General features: G+C 45.1%; 1 protein-coding gene across 2 annotated transcripts in view; it reads left to right on the top strand.

The window, feature by feature from the left end:
• LOC137372058 (integrin alpha-6-like) overlaps positions 1-21128 on the top strand; it is a 119238-nt gene that overhangs the window by 56060 nt on the left and 42050 nt on the right. For both annotated transcript variants that reach the window (XM_068035415.1, XM_068035414.1), the window contains exons 6-8: positions 4481-4691; positions 14602-14795; positions 17497-17585. In XM_068035415.1, coding sequence (XP_067891516.1) covers positions 4481-4691; positions 14602-14795; positions 17497-17585 — 494 coding nt within the window. The remainder of the gene's footprint in view (positions 1-4480; positions 4692-14601; positions 14796-17496; positions 17586-21128) is intronic.

Below are 21128 nucleotides of genomic sequence, written 5' to 3' on the forward strand. Positions count from 1 at the left end.
ACAAGCTCGCACACTAGTTCTGCTGCAGAAAACTCAGATGAGAACTTCGATGGAGCAGGCTACTGAAGAAGGCTGATGGATGTACACAACAAAATGCTTGGTATATTAGCAGGCCTGCCAGAAAGCCTGTGTTCAATGTCAAGGAGCATGGAGGAGTCTGGCACCAAATTGGCACAGGGCTTAACACAGAGCTTGGAACCCATCCTTTCCAGCGTGGAAATGGTGACCAACTCAGTGAGTACATTTGTGAACCCAACCATAATGTTGTGTTTGATGGCCAATGCCTCATTTTCCATTGCAGCACAAGTCCACCAAAAGTCTTAAGTGCTGCAGTGAAAGCTCAGACTGACGTCATGCAAGATCAGCTTGCTGCCATGCAAGCTCAGACTGCTGCCTCCATGGCTATGGATACCAGTGTTCAAAGGGGCTTGCAGTGTGTTACTGCAGTCCAGCAATCTAACCTCTAGCAAATTACTCAGATTGCTGAGGCACTGGCCCAGGGGAGTGTCATGGAGTACAAGCCTACAGTGCCTTCTCAAGATGACAGCCTTTGTCCTCCCATCCTGCTACTCCACCAGTGCCCTTGCTGTTGCCTGCCAACCCACTAGCCAGCCCAGACTGCTGCAAAGATGGTGCAGTCTGAAGCTGGGCCTTCTAGGCCCAGAGCTGAAAGTCAGCAGCCTTCCATGCAGCCACTGGAGCAGAACTGCATAGGAGGAGTAGGACACATAAGGCACACGGAAGATAGGCACTAAGGGAATGCTCAAGGGTCTCATGGCATCAGGTCAAACATGAGCAAGAAAACTCCAGAAGGTTGTGGATGCTCCATCGTTGAGTATATTTAAGGCTGGGATAGACAGATTTTTGATCTCTCAGGGAATCACGGAATATGAGCAGCTGGCAGGAAAGTGGAGTTGAGGCAGAAGATCAGTCATGATCATATTGAATGGCGGAACAGTCTCGAGGGGCCATATGGCCTACTCCTGCTCCTATTTCTTATGTTCTTATGAAACCTCCTGCTGATTACCACCTACAGCCATCCCTCAGCTGGTGAGTCATTACTTCTGCACATTGAACACCATTTGGAAGAAACACTTGAAAGTAGCAAGGGTACAGAATGTACTCTGGGTCAGGGACTTCAATGTGCATCATCAAGAGTGACTCAGTAGCTCCAATACTGACTGAGCTGGCTGAGTCCTGAAGGACATTATCTGCCAGACTGGGCCTGCGGCAAGTGGTGAGAGAACCAACGAGGAAAAAAACTACTTGACCTCATCCTCACCAACTACTTGTCACAGATACATCTGTCCATGACAGTATTGGTAGGAGGGACCACCACGCAGTCCTTATGGAGACAAAGTTCTCTCAATCATCAGCAAAGTGGTGCAAGGTGCTGTTGACAGTGCTATCAAACAGCACTTACTCAACAACAACCTGCTCAGCAATGCTCAGTTTGCGTTCTTCCAGGGCCACTCAGCTCCAGACCTCATTTCAGCTTTGTTTTAAACATGGACAAAAGAACTAAATGCCAGAGGCGAGGTGAGAGTGACTGCCCTTGGCATGAAGGTAGCATTTGACCAACTGTGGCATCAAGGACCCCTAGTAAAATTGAAATCAGTGGAAATCAGGCAGAAAAACCTCCACTGGCTGGAGGCATACCGGCACAAAGGAAGATAGTTGTGGTTGTCAGAGGTCAATCATCTCAGCCCCAGGAAATTGCTGCAAGAGCTCCTCAGGCAGTGTCCTAGGCACAACCATCTTCAGCTGCTTGATCAATGACCTTCCCTCCATCATAAGATCAGAAGTGGGGATGTTCACTGATGATTGCAAATGTTATTTGCATTTGTAACTCCTCAGATAATGAACCAGTCCGTGCCCGCATGTATGACCTGGACAACATTCAGGCTTGGACTGCTAAGTGGCAAGTAACATTTGTACCACACAAGTGCCAGGCAGTGACCATCTCCAACAAGAGAGAATCTACCCATCTCTCCTTGACATTCAACAGCATTATCCCCACCGTCACATCCTGGGGGTTGCCAGTGGCCAGAAACTTAACTGGACCAGCCAGATAATTACTCTGGCTACAAGAGTAGCCAAAGCCTGGGTATTCTGCAGCAAGAGACTCTCCTCCTGACTCCCCAGAGCCTTTCCACCACCACGAGATACAAGTCAGGCATATGATGGAATATTCTCCACTTGCCTAGATGAGTGCAACTCTAACAACACTTAAGAAACTGGACACCATCTAGGGCAAAGCAGCTCACTTGATTGCCACCCCATCCAGCCCTTTAAACATTCACTCCCTCTGCCATCAGTGTACAGTGGCAGCAGTGTGTACCATCTACAAAATGCACTGCAGCAACTCGCCAAAATTTCTCTCACAGCACCTTCCAAATTGGTGATCTGTAGAACATAGGCACCAGGTACATGGGAACATCATTGTCTGCAAGTTCCCCTCCAAGACAAACACAATCCTGGCTTAGATATTTATTGCCGTTCCTTCATGGTCACTGGGTCAAAATCCTAGAATTTCCTACCTAACACCACAGTGGTGTACCTACCCCACATGGACTGCAGCGGTTCAAGAAGGCGGCTCACCACCACCAATTAAGGATGGGTAATAGAAGCTGACCTTGTCAGTGATGCCCATAGCACATGAATAAAAATTAAAATAATTAGTTTACATTTCTGTGTAGTAAGGCATAATTTCATTTGTGCATTTGCGGTGGCTTTTATTTTTTTCATTGTGGCCAAGAGGATGATGTGATGCTCAGTGAAAGAAGGAAGGTGAGGGACTCTTGATGAATGGGGAACTGGGGTTGTGGTTACTGGTATCTGACTCAAATTTGTTTTTCACGTGAAACTCAGCAGAAAGGGACTGTCCAAGTTGCTGCCTCCCTTCCTCTCCTTCCTCCTCCTCCTGCTCCTGAGCTTTTTGCCTGATAGCCGGTGGCAAGGATTGTTAGCAAGGTTGTGCAGCATGCAGCAGTCCACCACGAATCCTGAGACTCACTGAGCTGAGTACAGCAGTGCTCAGAGTGGTCCAGTGGAATCGTTGCTTACATTTCTTGTGGCAGCATAGCTCTCTTTGTATGCATTTGCCCAAGTATGCGTGAGTTGTGAAATGAAATCATGTGCCATGTCATCAATGGATAGCCCTTGAGGCCCAGCATGAAGGCATCATGACTGCTGCCAGAATACTAGGCATTGACCTGAATGATGCACTGCCTATGGACATACACCAGCTGAATGTTGAGGGAGTGGAATCCCTTTTGGTTCTGGTATAGGACAGAGTTGGCATGCGGTGCCCGCAAAGCAATGTGCGTACAGTCAATGTCACTCTGCACCGTGGGGAAAGCCTGCCATCTGAGCAAAACCTCGTGCTCTTTCCACCTGCTTGTCTCTGGCAAGAGAGAATGAGATGAAGTTAGCTCTCTCTGAATACAGACCCTCAATAACTCCTTATGCTACAGTGGATGACAAACTGCAGGATATTGCTAATATCCAGCACCAGCCTGGAAGGAACCAGATATGTCCCCGCCACAGATATCTTCACAGCCACTGGCAATGCACTCCTTGCCTTGCTCTGAAGGTAGTGTTGTGGTTGCAGCAGTTGACAGATTTCAGTGAGGAACTCCCTAGTGAAGCACAAACATTGCACAGATTGTTCCTTGTTGAGGTTCAGGTTGGAAAATTGCACCCTGAACATCCTGGGTCAATTTGGCCTCCTGTTGCGAGCCCTGCTCTCCCCCTCCTCCTGCCTCTTCTATCAACTTGTCCTACTGTGCATGGCCTCTGCTCACACTCCCAGACATGCTCTATTGCAAGAGGAAGGCTTATTAATGCACCCATGTCTGGGAGTGTGTACATAAGCCTTGAAGTCAGCAAAAGGTCCTTCAGAGCCTGCCACACCACTCGCTGTAGATTATTGAAACATGAAATAACAATAGAAAGCACCAAAAATATGTAGAATTGTAGCAACAGCCAGAAGAAATCAACTAGCAAATAGCCTGTAAGTAATTGATCATCTCTTTAAATAGTGCTGGTTTGGGGTGTTTTCTTCCTGCTGCTTAATATGTGTTCAGCTGTGTGAGCTTAAGAGAGGGCACCAGCTGGACCATTGAGCTGAAAAATTGTAGTGCTGGCGTCAAAATTGACGTCATGATCAGACCTGCTCTGCATACTTCCGGCAGATAGTCACTGCATGCGGCCTGTGCTTGTACAAAGATGCTGTCCGGCGCACTTTACATCACAAGCGTGTGCCCAAAAAACGAATGCTACCAAGCCCAATTTCTTGCCCAGTGTGTCTACTCAACTCGCAGCAGTTTTCAAATACTAAGCTCTGAAACTCCTTTGTTTTGATTCAATAGAAGATATAATGCAAATCCTTCTTCTCTGTAACACCTTTATTTATCAGTTTTCCCATGGCTTTAATGTTGATTACGATATACATTCTGATCCTATTGTTTTGTCTTAGGCTTCTCTCTGGACTCAGGCAAGGGGATCATATTGAAGGACACATTGACCTTTGTATCTGGTGCACCAAGAGCCAACCATGCTGGAGCTGTTGTTTTTCTAACAATAGAGAAAAATACAAGAAACCTAAAAAGTGAACATGTCCTGAACGGTGAAGGACTGGCATCCTCTTTTGGATATGATGTTGCTGTGGTGGATCTTAACCAAGACAGGTGAGGCATGCACTAATTTGGGAAGCAAAGAATATGAACAATACTTCGTCATTCTGAGGACTGAATACCTCCAAGCTTTTTAAACGTTACTTCTGCACGAGATTAAATTTCCCAGCTTGTTAGTGTAATATTCAGTGGTACTACAACAATAAACTGAACAGGGGAAGAATTAGCATTAAATGGGCAAGAATGTCCAAAGTTTTTTTTTTAATGCATAAGAGGGCATGGAATGAACCTCCGGTTTCTTTTGCAGGAGAGGGAGAGGTGGCCACTATCAGGTCCACACTCCAACAGAGCCATCAGTAGTCTTCTCACTGCTGCCCAGCAAGTACTGACCTGGCCTTACCAGGTGTTGGCGGTACTTCCCCAAGGCAGCAGAGAAATCATCCAGTTCCCTTTCCCAACACATTGGCCATCATTTAAATTTAGTGTGTCAATTATGATTGGGTGGCTGAGATCCCTGCCTGGGGTGGGGCAGGAAATTTCAAACGTTATTTTCAGAACTAGGAAGTCTGCCCTTTTTTCCACTCTCTTCCACTGCTATAGTGCAGTAACAGTAGGGGATTCAATAGTATGCGGAATGGACAGGTGCTTCTGTGGCCGCAGACGTGCCTCCCTGGTGCCAGGGTCAAAGATGTCACTGAGCAGCTGCAGGACATTCTGAAGGGGGAGGGTGAACAGTTAGAGGTTGTGGTCATATAGGCACTAGTGACATAGGCAGAAAGAGGGATGAGGTCCTGAATGCAGAGTTTATGGAGTTAGGGATTGAAAAGCAGGATCTCAAAGGTAGTAATCTCTGGATTACTCCCAATGCCATGCGCTAGTGAATACAGAAGTAGATAGAGTTGATGAATACATCACTAGAGAGAAGCTTCTGGAGGGAGGGCTTTAGAGTCCTGAGGGCTTGGAACCGCTTTTGGGGAAGGTGGGATCTGTACAAGCCAAATTGGTTGCACCTCAACAGGACCAGAACCAATATCCTCCAGGGGGTGTGCTCGTGCTGTTGAGGAGGGTTTAAACTAGTTTGGCAGGACGATGGAAACCTGAGAATAGATTCAGAAGGAAGAGAAGAAAAGTTGGAAATGGAAGGCAGAAAATTAATAAGTGTATTTGGAAGGCAGAGGAAACAAAGGTTGGAAAACAGACTACAAAGGAGTTTGGCAGTGCTGTATAGGACATTCTTCAATGCAAGAAGTCTAGGAAATAAGGTGGATAAACTGAGAGCACAGATTGACACGGAAAATACAAATAGCAATTACTGAGACATGGCTCAAAGAAGGACAGGAATGGCAGATTAATATTCCTGGTTATGGGATTTTCAGACAAAATAGAGAAGGGGATAAAAAAGGAGGGGGTGTTGCTACATTGATTAAAGAAACAATTATAGCTGTGAGGAGGGATGATATGGTAGATAGATCATATGGGTTGAACTGAAGAACAAAAAAGGGGCAACCATACTACTGGGAGTGTACAGTAGACCCCCTAGCAGTCAGAGGGAGATAGAAGAGAAATATCTAAGCAAATCTCTGAGAAGTGAAAAAGCAGTAGGGCAGTAATATTGGGGGATTTCAACTACCCTAATATTAACTGGGATAAAATTAGTGTGAAAGAGACAGAGGGAACAGGATTCTCCAAATGCATTCAGTAGGACTTTTTTAGCCAGTATATAGCAAGCCCAACAAGAGAGGGGGTGGTTCTGGACTTTGTCTTAGGGAATGAAGCTGGGCAAGTGGAAGGGGTATCAGTTGGTGAGCACTTTAGTGGAAGTGATCATAATCCAGTTACATTTAATAATGTTCTCAGTTGGGCAAAAGCTTATTTTACTTAGCTGAGATGTGATTTGGCTAAAGTGGACTGGAGACAGCAACTTAAAGGTAAATCAGTGCCAGATCAATAGGTGACATTCAAGGAAGAGATAGTGAAAGTTCAGAGCAAGTATATTCCCTTAAAGAAAAAAAGTGGGACTAACAAATCCAGAGCCCCCTGGATGTCAAGCAGCTTAAAGGAAAGGATAAAAAAAAACAGGGACGATGATGACAGATACTGAGGGCTCAATGCTGCAGAAAACCTAGAGGAGTACTGAAAGTATAGGGGTAAAATTAAAAAGGAAATTTGGAAAGCAAAGAGAGGGCATGAAAAAATATTGGGAAGTAAAATCAAGGAAAACCCAAAGATTTTTTATAAATACATAAAGAGCATGGGGATAACTAAAGAAAGAATAGGGTCTATTGGGGACCATAAGGGTAACCTGCGTGTGGAGGCAGAGGACTTTGGTATGGTTCTTAATGAATACTTTGCATCTGTTTTCACAGAAGAGGGGGATGATAACAGACATTGCAATAAGGGAGGAGGGGTATAAAATATTAGATGAAATTAACATAGTGAGAGAGGAAGTACTAAGAGGTTTAACATCTTAGGCCCGGATAAAATGCGTCCTAGGCTGTTGAGGGAAACAAGGGAAATAGCAGAGGCTCTGACCATCATTTTCCAATCCTCTCTAGCTACAGGCATGGTGCCAGAGAACTGGAGGACGGCTAACATTGTACCATTGTTTAAAAAAGGAGAAAGAGATAGACTGAGTAATTACAGGCCAATCAGCCTAACCTTGCTGGTGGGAAAATTATTGAAAAAATTTATGAGGGACAGGATAAATCTTCATTTAGAAAGGCACCGATTTGTTAAGATAAGTTTGTGTCTGACTGACATGATTGAATTTTTTGAGGAGGTAACAATGAGAGTCGATGAGGGGAGTGCATTTGATGTAGTCTATGTGGATTTTAGCAAGGCTTTCAATAAGGTCCCATATGGCAGACTGGTCACTTTGGCAATTACAGGAGAAGTGTTGCGAGCAGCGCAGACCACTCTACACCGCATTCATAGACCTCACCAAAGCCTTCGATCTTGTCAGCAGAGACGGACTCTTCAAACCATTATGGAAAATAGGCTGCCCTCCTGGACTCCTGGGCATAACTTCTTTCCACGAGATCGTGCACAATTCCATCAGTTACAATGAAGCAACATCAGACGTTTGCAAGATCAGCAGCAGGGTAAAGCAGGGCTGGTTCTGGTGCCAACTCTCTTTTGCATTTCCTCTCCATGCTGCTATTATACGCTTTCGGCAACTCAAGTGAGGGTGTCTACCTGCATACCAGAGCTGATGGTTAGCTGTCTAACTTGGCAAGATTTCATGCCAGGACCAAAGTGCGTAAAGTCCTAGTCCGTGAGTTGCTGTTTGCTGATGGCGCTGTGCTGACATACCATACTGAAGTTCACTTGCAGCAGCTTGTAGATTGGTTCTTCCAGGCCAGCAATGATTTTGGACTGACAATAGCGTCAGGAAGACCAAAGTTATTGGCCAGGATGTAGAGACTCCACCTTCCATCAACATCAACAACCTCACTCTGGAGGTCATCGACTGCTTCACATACTTGGATCACCACTAACCTGCCCCTTGATTCCGAAATCAGCACCAGGATTTCCAAGGCCCTAGCTGTCGTGTCAAATTTGAGAAGGTGAGTGCGGACCAACAGCAAACTAACTGAAAATACAAAGCTCCACATATACCAGGCTTGTGTTTTCAGCACCCTCCTTTACAGTAGCGAAGCATGGACAACTTGTACAAGGCAAGAAAAGCGACTGAACAGCTTTCACCTCCGCTGCCTGAGACAGATATTGGGCATCTCCTACCAAATATGGAAGTACACCAACGTGCAGGGATCCCCAGCATGTTTGCTCTCTTGAATCAGCGGCGACTCTGTTGGCTGGGCCATGTGAGCCAAATGGATGACAGCTGCATCCCCAAAGACATGCTCTATGGCGAGCTTGCTATCGACACGAGACCAACAGGTCACCCACGTCTGCGATACGAGGATGTCTGCGAGCGAGACCTCAAGTTCACTGGGATCAGAGTCGATGCATGGGAACCCCTTGCTGCTAACTGGAGTTCTTGGAGAATGGCAGTCAGGAAGGGCATGGAAAAAGCTGAGGACAAAAGAAACGACAAGATGGTATAAAAGAGAGCCCAGTGGAAGGATTAAACATCAGTCAACCTCAGGCCAATGATATTCATCTGTGGAAGGGATTGCCACTCACAAGTCGGCTTCTAAAGCCACAACAGGCAATGTTCAACTCAGAAGTGATATACATCCAGGGCGCAGTCAATCGTCTTCCGAGACAGACAATGTCTACTACTAGGATCCTGAGCCTATATAAATAGAGGCATAGAGTACAAAAGCATGGAAGTTATGGCGAACCTTCAAAAAACACTGGTTCGGCCTCAACTGGAGTATTGTGTCCAATTCTGGGAATTGCACTTTCGGAAGATGTGTAGGCATTAAAGAGGGTGCAGAAAAGCTTTGCAAGAATGGTTCCAGGATGCGAACATCAGTTCTTAGAGTAGAGAAGGTTGAAAGGATAATTTATAGAGGTGTTCAAAATCATGAGAGGCCTGAAGAGAGTAGATAGAAACTGTTTCCATTGATGGAAGGGTCGAGAGCCAGGAGACATTTAAGGTGAATGACAAAAGAACCAAAGGCGACATAAAAAACTTTTTCACGCAGCAAGTGGTTTAGATCCGGAATGCGCTGACTGAGAGTGTGGTGGAGGCAGAGTCAGTCATGGCTTTTAAGAGACAACTGGATAATTATCTGAAGAGGAAAAATTTGCAGGGCTACGGCAAAAGGCCAGGGGAGTGGTACTTGCCGGGTTGCTCTTGCAGAGAGCCAACACAGACACATGGGCTGAATGGCCTCCTGTGCTGAAACCATTCTATGAAGTGTGAAGAATAAAAATTTGAAAAAAAAGTATATAAATTGCAATTCGTTTATTGTAAAAAATCTACAAATACAATTCACACACTTGCCTTTATCTTCAATATGAGACACCATGCTAAACTGCCACCCAGTGCCTTTAATAGGGAATTGCATGTTGACATCAATGCTGATTCTAAATGGGAAAATACTTTCCAGTGCTGGGTTTGAAGCTAACATTACCACAACAGGCCTTTTAACATTATGGATACTAATTGCATTACCACCTACAAACACATCTGGTACTCTTGATAAATGTTGATACTTGAGAATGATTTTGCCATAGACAGATAGGCAGAAAGAAAGAATTAACACTTATATAACACCGTTCACAACACTAGGTGCTTTACACCCAATGAAATACTTTTGAAGTGTAGTCACTGTTGTAATGTAGGAAATGAGACAGATCCTGACAGATGTTTTTGATGAATTTTGGGATCAAATGTTCCAACCCAACCATCATTTGTAATGAATATAGAAAATGCTGGAAGTACTCAGCAGGTCTGGCAGCATCAGTGCAAAGTGAAACAGGGTTAATGTTTCAGGTCTGTGACCTTTCGTCAGAATTGAAGAAGTTAGAAATGCTATAGGTTATGGGGGAGGGTGGGAAAAGAACAAGATGGAAGGTGGAGGGCAGGGGTGATTAAATGAGAAACAGGTTCATGATGCAAAGCCAAAGAGAGTGGTTACTGGACAAGTAAAGAAACAAAAGACATATCTAAAGGAGTTGTGAATGGCAGGATCCAAATAGCTGACATCCGAAAATGTGGGAAAGAAAAAAAGGGGAACAAGAGAAAAAGAAAAACAAACCAGTGAGGAAAATGGAAGCACAATGGGGTCCGAGTTTACGATCTAAAGCTGTTGAACTCAATGTTGAGTGTCCAGTTGAAAGATAGGATGCTATTATCAGACTGCTTATCCAACATCCAGTACTGGATGAGCAGAAATTTCCTCCATTCGAATATTGGGAAGACTGAAGCCATTGTTTTTGGTCCCCGCTCCAAACTCCGTTCCCTAGCTACTGACATCATCCCTCTTCCTGGCAACAGTCTGAGATTGTGTCACATTTGGCCCTGAGATGAGCCTCCAACCTCATAATCATGCCATCATTAAGACCGCCTATTTCCACCTCTGTAATATCACCCGACTTCCCCCCGTCTCAGCTCATCTGCTGCTGAAATCCTCATCCACGCCTTTGTTACCTCTAGACTTGACTATTCCAATGCACTCCTCGCTGGTCTCCCACCTTCTACCCTCTGTAAACTTTAGGTCATTCAAAACTCAGCTGCCCATGTCCTAATTCACACCAAAACCCATTCCCCTATCACCCTTCAATGACTTACATTGCCTCCCAGTCAAGCAATGTCTTCATTTAAAAATTCTCAACCTTGTTTTTAAACATGGTCTCACCACTCCCTCTCGCTGTAATCTCCACCAGCTCCACAACCCTCTAAGATATCTATGCTCCTCTAATTCTGGCCTCTTATGCAACCCTGATATTAATCGCTCTGCCATTGGTGGCTGCACCTTCAGTTGCCTAGGCCCCAAACTCGGAAATATCTCCCGACACCTCTCCGCCTCGCTTTCAGACACTCCTTAAAACCTATCTCTTTGACTAAGCTTTTGGTCATCTGACCTAATATTTCCTTTTGTGGCTCAGTGTTATATTTTGTTTTATAATGCTCCTGTGAAGCGCCTTGGGATTTTTATTAACGTTAGAGGTCCTATATAAATATAAGTTGTTGTTCCTTGAGCTTGCATTGAGCTTTATTGAAACACTGCAGAAGGCCGAGAACAGAAAGATCAGAGAGGGAGCAAGGTGGAGAATTGAAGTGACAGGCAGCTGGAAGCTCAGGGTCATGCTTGCAGACTAAATGGAGGTGTTCCGTAAAGCAATCACCCAGTCTGTGTTTGGTCTCCCCAATGTAGAGGAGACCGCATCTTGAGCAGCAAATACAGTATACTAAATTGAAAGAAGTACAAGTAAATTGCTGTTTCACCTGGAAGGAGTTTTTGGAGCCTTGGATGTTGCAAAGGGAAGAGGTAAAAGAGCAGGTGTTGCAGCTTCTGTGCTTGCATTGTAAGGTGCCGTGTTACGGGGAGAGGGTGACTGAGAAGTGGACCAGAATATCACAGACAGAACAGGCACTCCGGAATGCTGAAAGGGGAAGGGAAAATGTGTTTGGTGGTGGTATCATGCTGCAGGTGGTGGAAATGTAGAGAATGACCTGTTGAATATGGAGGCTGATGGGTGGAAGGTGAGGTCAAGGGGAACCCAATTGTGGTCTCAGAGGGAGGAGAAGGGGTGAGGGCAGCAGTGCATGAAATGGAACAGACACAGTTGAGGGGCCTGTCAGCCATGGTGAGGAGGAGTCCTCGGTTGAGGAAAAAGGAAGACATAGTGGAATCACTAGTATGGAAGGTTGCATCATCAGAACAGATACGACGGAGACAGAGAAACTAGAAAAATAGAATAGCGTCTTTATTGGAAGTGGGGTGTGAGGAAGTCGAGGTAGCTGTAGAAGCCAGTAGGCTTATAGTGAATATTGGTCGATAGCCCATTCTCAGAAATGGAGATAGAGAAGTTGAAGGGAAGGGAAGTGTCAGAGATAGACCATGTGAAGGTAAGAGACGGGTGGAAATTGGAAGCAAAACCAATGATATTTTTCATTTCAAGGCGAAAGCTGGAAATGGCGTCAATACAGTCATCAATGTACCAAAAAAAGAGTTGGTGGGGGTGGGGGGGGGGTTACTGAGTAGGACTGGAACAAAGTATCCCACAAAAAAAGGCAGGTACAGCTGGGACCCATGTGGATACCCATAGCAATACGTTTTATTTGGAGAAAGTGAGTGGAGTTCAAGAAGAAGTTCTTCAATGTGAGGACAAGTTCAGTCAGGCGGAGTACGGTGGTGGGGATTAGTTGAGGCTCCATTCAAGAAAGAAGCGGAGAGCTTTCAGATCATCCTGGTGAGCAATGGAGGTATAGAGGGATTGGACATCCATGGTGAAAAGGAGACACTTAAAGGCAGGAAACTGGAAACTGTTAAAGTGATGGAAGAGTCACCAATGTAGGTGGGAAGAGACTGGACACGGGGAGAAAAAATAGTTGAGAGAGAGAGAGAAATTAGTGCAGTGGGGAAGAAATAGGCTGAAATGATGGGTCTACCAGGGCAGTCCTGTTTGTGCATCTTGGGAAGGAGGTAGAAGCAGGCTTTTTGGGGTTGGGTGTCTGTGAAGTTGGAGGCCATTGAGGGAAGATCACCAGAGGACATGAGGTCAGTGACAGTCCTGGATAATTGAACCAACATAGGAGAGTGAGGAAAGGAGAGGAGGCAAATAGAAGAGGATGATGATGGAGAATGGAAAGAGGAAGCAGAAGAAAGTGGGGAAAAGGAGAAGACAAGTAAATGTTGAGAAGGGAGAGGACAGAGGAGTGGGAAGGAGTGCAGAAGAAAGGAAACTCAGCAGGGGTAAGAGATTGAGGCATGGAATAGTCAGCCATCACAAATGGGTGAGTGGTTAAAATAACAGAATTGAGAAGTTGGTTCTTTTTTAGCTTTAGATCTGAGAAGGGTAAAGGGATTCGAGGCTTTCGGTTTATAATGGGTTAGGATAAGGTAAATAGATGCTTTCACTGATTGACAAAATGATGAGGCAGAAAATTTAAGAAGATCACAAAATTAAAGGGGAGGAGAAAAGTTACACAGGTTATTAAAATGTGGAATTCGGTGCTGTAAAATGTTACTGAAGCAGAGTCCATGGGATAAACTTTTGTCTTTCCTGCTTCAGTAGTGGAGTGAGTCACCCGTCCATTGTACAATCTGCCAGACCATCATTGAGATGGTGAAGATGAAAACTTAATACGATAAATATTTTTAAAAGGGAATTGGATAGTCACTTGAAAAAGAGAAATACGGAAAGACATGGGGAACAAGCTGGAGATCAGCTTTAGATTAGGCTGTTCATAGGTAGAGAAACACCTAATGTGCCTAATAGTCTGTTTCTATGCTGTAATATTTGTATCTCTGTTGCAAGTTGAGCTGAATCATTAATTGACTTGAACATAATTTTGGAATGTAAATTTAAAATCAGCTATTTCTAATCTAGGTGTTAGCGTAAATGCTAAATGGTTATCCCCCCATCAGGGATCATGCAGCTATCTCCAGTGGCTGGAATTTTACGCAGGAGCAGGCTGGAGGTGGGGATGGGATTGTAAAATTGAGTGCGAAGAGGTGGGTGCCATTCCTGTCACCTTCCCGCCCCTGCTGCAATTTTACAAGGGGCGGCGGCACGAGAAATGGCCCGTCTGCCCCCGGCCAGTTAAGGCCCTTTAAGTGGCCAATTAGCTGCCACTTAAGGGTCCCCTCTCACCGCTGCTGGTATATTAGCAGCAGCCGGCGAGCAGCTCAGGCCCCCCAGGAGGCTGCCCAGTAAAATCTGGCAGCCTCCTTGCAGGCTGTAGGGGGGTGGGGGGGCCTTTCTGATCGGGCACCCTGTGCCCCACGAAAGGACCCGCCACAGCTCAACCACCCCCACTGAACTTACATTCTCCCACCCCCACCAATCAATGCCCTTTGCCTCACTGGGGCCTGACCAACTGTCCCTGGCGAGGCCCCACAAACTTACCTTTTTTCCAGGGCCGGAGTCCCTCTTGCTCCTCTCCCTGGCCGCAGTCCCAGCAGTAGCCACTGCTCCCAGTGGCACTGCTGGGATTACGAGCTGCCAGCCCGCTGATTGGCCAGCAGTTCTTGGAGGCGGGACTTCTTGCCTCAGAGGGGCGGAATTCCCGCCTGAGGCCACTTGAGGGCTTGGGCCATGTAAAATCATTGTGTGGCTCCCAGGCCTGGCGGAGGCAGGCTCACCTTTTTGGCCAGTTGGCAGGGCCTCCAGTCCAACGTAAAATTCTGGCCAGTGTGTCTTATTTAAGCATGTTTCATGATAACAATAGTGCAACTGTGGCAGAGGCTGGAATGTGTAATAGGACAGTTAAATTCAGTTGTATAAATGTCTGCATTACTATTGAGGGGGATGGTATGCTAGAGTAATTATCAAAAATGTGTACATTTTATTTCTGCACTTTAACTGAGAAACTTTTTTCTAGCTGGTTGGATCTTGTGGTTGGAGCCCCACAGTTCTTCGACAAAAAGGCAGAAATCGGTGGTGCTGCATATGTTTACATTAATCAAAGAGGGAACTGGGATAAACCAAAGTTCATTCGTTTAAATGGTACCAAGGACTCCATGTTTGGACTGGCTGTTGAGAATATAGGTGACATTAACAAGGATGGGTATCCAGGTAAGATTATAACTATTGTACAGTCTGAAAAAGTTTGTTAATTAGAATTTTTGTGCTTTCTATATTAATGAAAACAAATGTAGGTAGCCTGAAAGCACATATAAAACATGAAGTGTTGTGTATGGTATGCATTTTATGTCCACAAATGTTACTTTTTAACATCAACATTTCTAATAGAAATTTCCAGTGTAAACATTTATATTGGGATTCTGTATTTAACATCCAATAATGGGAAAACTATGTAAACATTTTGGTTCAACACTTGTGATGACAATTATATCACTCAAACTGCTTTTTTTGAAAAAAACTGCCATTTATTTCCTCAGTAACCAAAATTCTGATGTACAAAAAATGTTTTAAATAAAATACAAATTCAGAATTACTTATTTCACAATAATGCATTTAATACCTTCTGTAAAGTGTTCATTTGAAACCTCAACCTCTCCTAAAAGCCTGGGCTTTGACTTGATAGTTTTGTCCAGAAAGCAGATCCTGTAATATGCACAATTTTTCAAATTGCATTCGCAGCATTTAGGCAAAATAATTGAACGTTTCTCTTAGAATCAATTTCGTTTTTTCAAAATGATTTGAAGAAATGCTAGAGGACAAATTTCAAAAGCATTATACAGTTAAATATTACAGAGTATTTTTTTAGATCGAGAGAAGGTTGTATGTGTTTATTGTGCGAGAGACAGAGAAAAAAATGACACTTAAAGCTCCAAGTATGCAATCAATAATGTTCAAATTCTAAATTCTGTATAAACTTTAGAGAGCACATTAAACAGAGAGAGAGAGAGTGGGCAGCATTTAATGGAGGCGATGGGAGTCTCACCTGTCAGCTGAAGAGCTGGGAAGAACTCCGCGTTGCTTCTTTTCAGGAAGGCCTGCTGCATTACATGCCAATCAGGCACTTAACAGGGCAGCAGTGGACCTTCCACAGGATTAAGGACCCTGGGGACAGAAGTCCCACCTACTGACAGCTGGTGGCCAATCAGAGGCCGGCAGCTGTTTAACTGAGCAGCGCCACTGGGGAGGCAGTATTGCATCCACCCGTGGCCCAGGTTCATTGATGGACCCAGGCCACAGATGAGTGATGGTGGGGTGGGGGTTGCGGGGGAGTGGGATGTAAGGGGGTTGGCTCTCAGTGGGCAATCCCCTTCCCGATGCTGGGTCCCTCCATCAGGCACTGCGTATCTTTGATCTAGGGAAACCACACCTCCCACCCCAGCCCGGGAGTCGGCAAGGAAGCCGCATGGGTTTGCTCGTGTGTTCCCTGCGTGATGACGGGCCTGTCCGCAACTGGGCTGATACCAGCGATGGTGGGAAGAGACTCTTAATTGGGCATTAATTGCCCACATAAGGGCCTCAATTGGCAGTGGGGTTGGAAGGCTTCCATGGGCCTTCCCACCATGGACTTAATAGGGGTGGAGGCGGGAAGGTGGCATGCTCCCCAGCTGCCACCATCCCGCCCAATTAAATGCTCTCCCTACCTTCAAACTCACCACAGGGGAGAGCATAAAATCCAGCCCACTGTCTGAGCAGTAATCTGGCCAATTGCATGGTATTCCCTTTCGAGAACCTGCCTGATTTTCATTCCATTAATTTCAGTGGAATGATAATTGGGTGGATTCTGTAAAAAGCATACAATCTATACTGTCAGATTACTGCCAATTTGAAGATGAAAATCTACCTGGTAGATAGTACTACCAAAACATGGGATCGCCCTTAATGGAGCTAAACCTCAATGCTATCCAGTACTGCTAAATGGCAGGATGCCTAAAATTCACAGGGCTAACTTCCTGCTATAAGTGCCCACTATGAATGTCTGCTGCTGACCCACCAGACTTTGTAGGTTCAGGGGAGATTCTCCAATTCAGTACTCTGAGCTGGCACAAAGGAGTCTTGTAAGTCAGCTAGATAAAACGGAATGGGCATGTGGCTCTGGCAAGCAGCCTAAAGGGCCTGTCAGCACACTCAGCCCACAAGGAGCCAAGGAGAACTACAGCTGACCTGCTTTATAAAGGGACCAAAAAATCTAATTATCTTCAAAATCTTCAGAGGCCCAGAAAAAAATCTCATGCTTAGACCCTCCCACTTTTCTTCTTCTGACCTAACGTAAAGACCTAATGTAAAGGCCTAATGTCAGATTCTTAGGCTGGGTCCAAAGAACCTCCCAGCCATGTAATTCCCTTCCTCTGATAGAGGTGAGCTTAACTGGGGTGGACAGAGGTTCTGTCCCAAGCTCGACCTCCAGAAACTGACAGCAGAGCCTTGGGCTTAGTGTTTTTGGTCCCAGACTGTTTTCTGAGCCTTTTTTCTGAGCCTTATGCTGCACTGTCTCCTGACTTAACGGCAGGAGTGCACCAAATGGTGCATGAAAATTTGGGGCCTATATATCTTAACTCTAACATGATGTGTATTCTCAACTTTAATTTTATCCCTCATCAGTTTTAGTTAGATAAGGTAAAGACTATTTAATATACAGCTCTCAAAATAATGGACAGTAAATGATTTCAAAAAACCAGTAAAAATGGAATTTGACTTATTCAATCACTCTAAATCCATGTCAGGATGTTATCCACTACATAGCATAAACACCTTTATTCTTGTAGAACAGTATTGCCATGTAATATCTGCTAGTAGTTATTATAAATCTGTGTTTGTAAAGTAGTTGTTAATGATTCTTTACATCCACCTTTAGATATTGCTGTTGGAGCACCTTATGATGACTATGGCAAAGTTTTTATATACCACGGATCTAGTTCTGGAATAAATACAAAACCTGCTCAGGTAAAACTATTGCCAAAGTTGCACATTTGTAGAGATTTTGTAGTTTGCACATAAAAGTATTGTTACCAATAGGAAAAACAGTTTGAAACCTGGTTTACTCAATTGTACAACAAAATTGTGGCAAACATGTACTTTTAGTCTGTTGAATTTTTAACTTGCGTGTTAACGCTTTCAAATGCTATTTCCAGCAGTACAAGATACAAGGTCACACAAAACCTTTTTCAAAATGAAACCACCAGCTAAGACCAGGCAGTTTGGCTACAAAAATTCCATAATGTGCGAGATCCTACATCCAGTGTGACGGGATGTCTGGGGTATTAACTATGAATTGGCCAGAGCATTACATACAATCGTTAAAGTCTTTGCATTGTCAAAGATGGACTGTCCCTTCAATTATGCATGAATAGCTATTAAATCTAATATAATTTTAGTCACTCTATTACAGTATATCTATGAGGTGGTGCCATTTCATCTTGATGCAGAATAAAGGCCCAGGTATCAGCTTAGGATAGTGGGTTTGGTTGTCAGCTATATTTGAGAACTTTAAGAAGGATATAGGCTCATTTATTGACGTTAGTCCTATATAATACGCCGCTCAGTGGTTTGAGGTTTCCTATTAGAGAATTATATTGGCTGTCATGAATCAGTCTACAGAGAATTTCAGTCTTGTAGTCAGCAGCCCAAGTGCTGCCTGTGTTCTAAAGTTTCAGGCCAACCAGCAGAAATAGTTGCACTAGATTTCAAACAGTAGCCTGTTCTACATGGTAAAAAGTAATTCTGTATTTTGAAGTCAGTGGGAGTAATTTTGGCTTTGTACAGTACAATAAAATGACTGCTAGCATATTGGCAGCGCATTTTACATCTCAGTTTTTTTATCGACATTGTCTTCACTATGGAAGAAAGTCAAAGTTACCTCCTATATTTGGAGAGAACATATGTGGTGGATGTATTATTTTATGTACCGAGTAATGTACGTTGCACTTTGTATTTTTTTTGCTGTTTATCTATTTTATGTAGATAAAACCATTTTTGCTTCAAAAACTGAGGACAGAATTGCCCTAGCCCTGGGTCACTGGGCTTGGAGGCGGGTGTAAGGGGAGCTGTGTCAGGACAACTCCCCGACGCATTCCCGTGGCTGGGGAAATTTTCCAGCGGCAGGCAGGGGGCCGGTTATGTTGCCCCCTAATTGGAAGCAGGCAGCCAATTTGCACATGCAAGGCCCCAATTAGGGGCAATATTACCAGCTTGCTGGCATTTTACTGGTGGCAGAGCAGGCCCCTGCCAGGTGCGGTGGCAACCAGCTTAATGGAGATGGCTTCCCAGCTGCAGTCTAGGGGCCATCGGAGCCAGAGGCACCATTCCCCAAAGAGGGGCAACGGGCAGGGAAGGCAGCCCCCCACAGCCCCAACGATCCAACCAGAGGAGTTTCCCCTCCAATCCAAGGGGCCAGCCCACTTGGCGCCTCTGACATTTTATTTTAAACTTACTCCTCTGAGGGCGCCTCCATGTTGAGGCGCCCTCTTGATCCTGAACTGCCCCAGCTGCACCCATCTCTCCTGGTGGGGCTGCTGAGGCTTCAGAGCTGTTGGCCCTCTGATTTGGCTGGCAGCATTGTGAGGTCTTGCACCTTATGTCCTTAATTTGACAGCGAGCTTGTAGGCAGCCAGTTAGGAGGCTGCTTCTGGGAATATCATTGTGCCGGTCTCATTGTAAGCTAGTGTGGGTTCGAGACCACCATTTGTACCTGACATCAGGGTGTGGGTTCGAGACCACCATTTGTACCTGACATCAGGGTCCCAAAGTCTGTGGGAAAATCCTACCCTCAGTCTCAGTCTGATAAGAATGTATATTGCCCAATTTCAAAGAGAGGAGAATCATGTGGCTGCATGTGATACATTCCAGTAGCCAATGTGCAGAATGCAGATTCTGTTATGATCCCTTGGTTTCGGCATTGTTTGATATTGGCCAGCAAAAGCTACACACTAGATCATAGGTGATACTAGATTGGCTTACAGGAGTGACTAGTGATGTTGAACTCAAAAAGAAAGTAGCATAATAGTCCAAAAATGTGACAAATATGTACTAGGGGAAAGAAATTGGGCTCCTTAGCATCTGTTTTTTGGGGCTTTATGAATGCCCATCGAGCTCCAAAATGACATCTGCAGTGCGTGTGTATCTTTTGAGGGGTCATGTTGGTGCAGGCTTTATCACACACTGTGACTGACGACTGGAAGTACGCTGAGGAGGCAGATCATGACATCAATCAGCGTGCAACATGGATTTGACACCAGTAGTGCCATCTTTTATTTAGAGATACAGCACTTAAACAAGCCCTTCAGCCCACCGAGTCTGTGCCGACCAACAACCACCCATTTATACTAATCCTACATTAACCCCATATTCTCTACCACATCCCCACCATTCTCCTACCACCTACCTACACTAGGGGCAATTTACAATGGTCAATTTACCTATCAACCTGCAAGTCTTTGGCTGTGGGAGGAAACCGGAGCACCCGGCAGAAACCCACGCAGACACAGGGAGAACTTGCAAACTCCGCACAGGCAGTACCCAGAACTGAACCTGGGTCACTGGTGCTGTGAGGCTGCGGTGCTCGCCACTGTGCCGCCCACAGCTCGGTGCTCCGGCCAATGCCTCTCTTAACCTCGCACAACTGAACATATATAGTAAAATCAAAGCAAAATGCTGCAGATGCTGAAAATCTAAAATAAAAACAGAAAGTGATGGAAATACTCATCAGGTCTGTCAGCATCTGTGGAGAGAGAAACAGATTTAATGTTTCTGTTAACTTTTTTTATTCGTTCATGGGATGTGGGCATCACTGGCGATGCCAGCATTTATTGCCCATCTCTAATTGCCCTTGAGAAGGTGGTGGTGAGCTGCCTTCTTGAACCACTGTAGTCCTTGGGGTGTAGGTACACCCACAGTGCTGTTAGGAAGGAAGCTGCAGGATTTTGATTCAGCAACAGTGAAGGGACGGCGATACAGTTCCAAGTCAGAATGGTGTGTGGATTGGAGGGGAACTTGCAGGTGGTGGAGTTCCCATGCATCTACTGCCCTTGTTCTTCTAGTTGGTAGAGGTTGTGTGTTTGGAAGGTGCTGTTGAGGGAGTCTTGCTGAGTTGCTGCAGTGCATCTTGTAGGTGGTACACACTGCTGCCACTGTGCGTCAGTAGTGAAGGGAGTGAATGTTGAAGGTGGTGGATGGGGTGCCAATCAAGCGGGCTGCTTTGTCCTGGATGGTGTCGAGCTTCGTGAGTGTTGTTAGAGCTGCACCCATCCAGGCAAGTGGACAGTATTCCATTACACTCCTAACTTGTGCCTTGTAGATGGTGGACAGGCATTGGGGAGTCGGGAGGTGAATTACTCACCGCAGAATTCCCCAGCCTCTGACCTGCTCTTGTAGCCACGGTATTTATGTGGCTGGTCCAGTTCAGTTTCTGGTCAATGGTAACCCCCAGGATGTTGATAATGGGGGATTCAGCAATGGTAATGCCATTGAATGTCAAGGAGAGATGGTTAC

Source organism: Heterodontus francisci, chromosome 7 (genome assembly GCF_036365525.1).
Source record: "Heterodontus francisci isolate sHetFra1 chromosome 7, sHetFra1.hap1, whole genome shotgun sequence".
Taxonomy (NCBI): Eukaryota; Metazoa; Chordata; class Chondrichthyes; order Heterodontiformes; family Heterodontidae; genus Heterodontus; species Heterodontus francisci.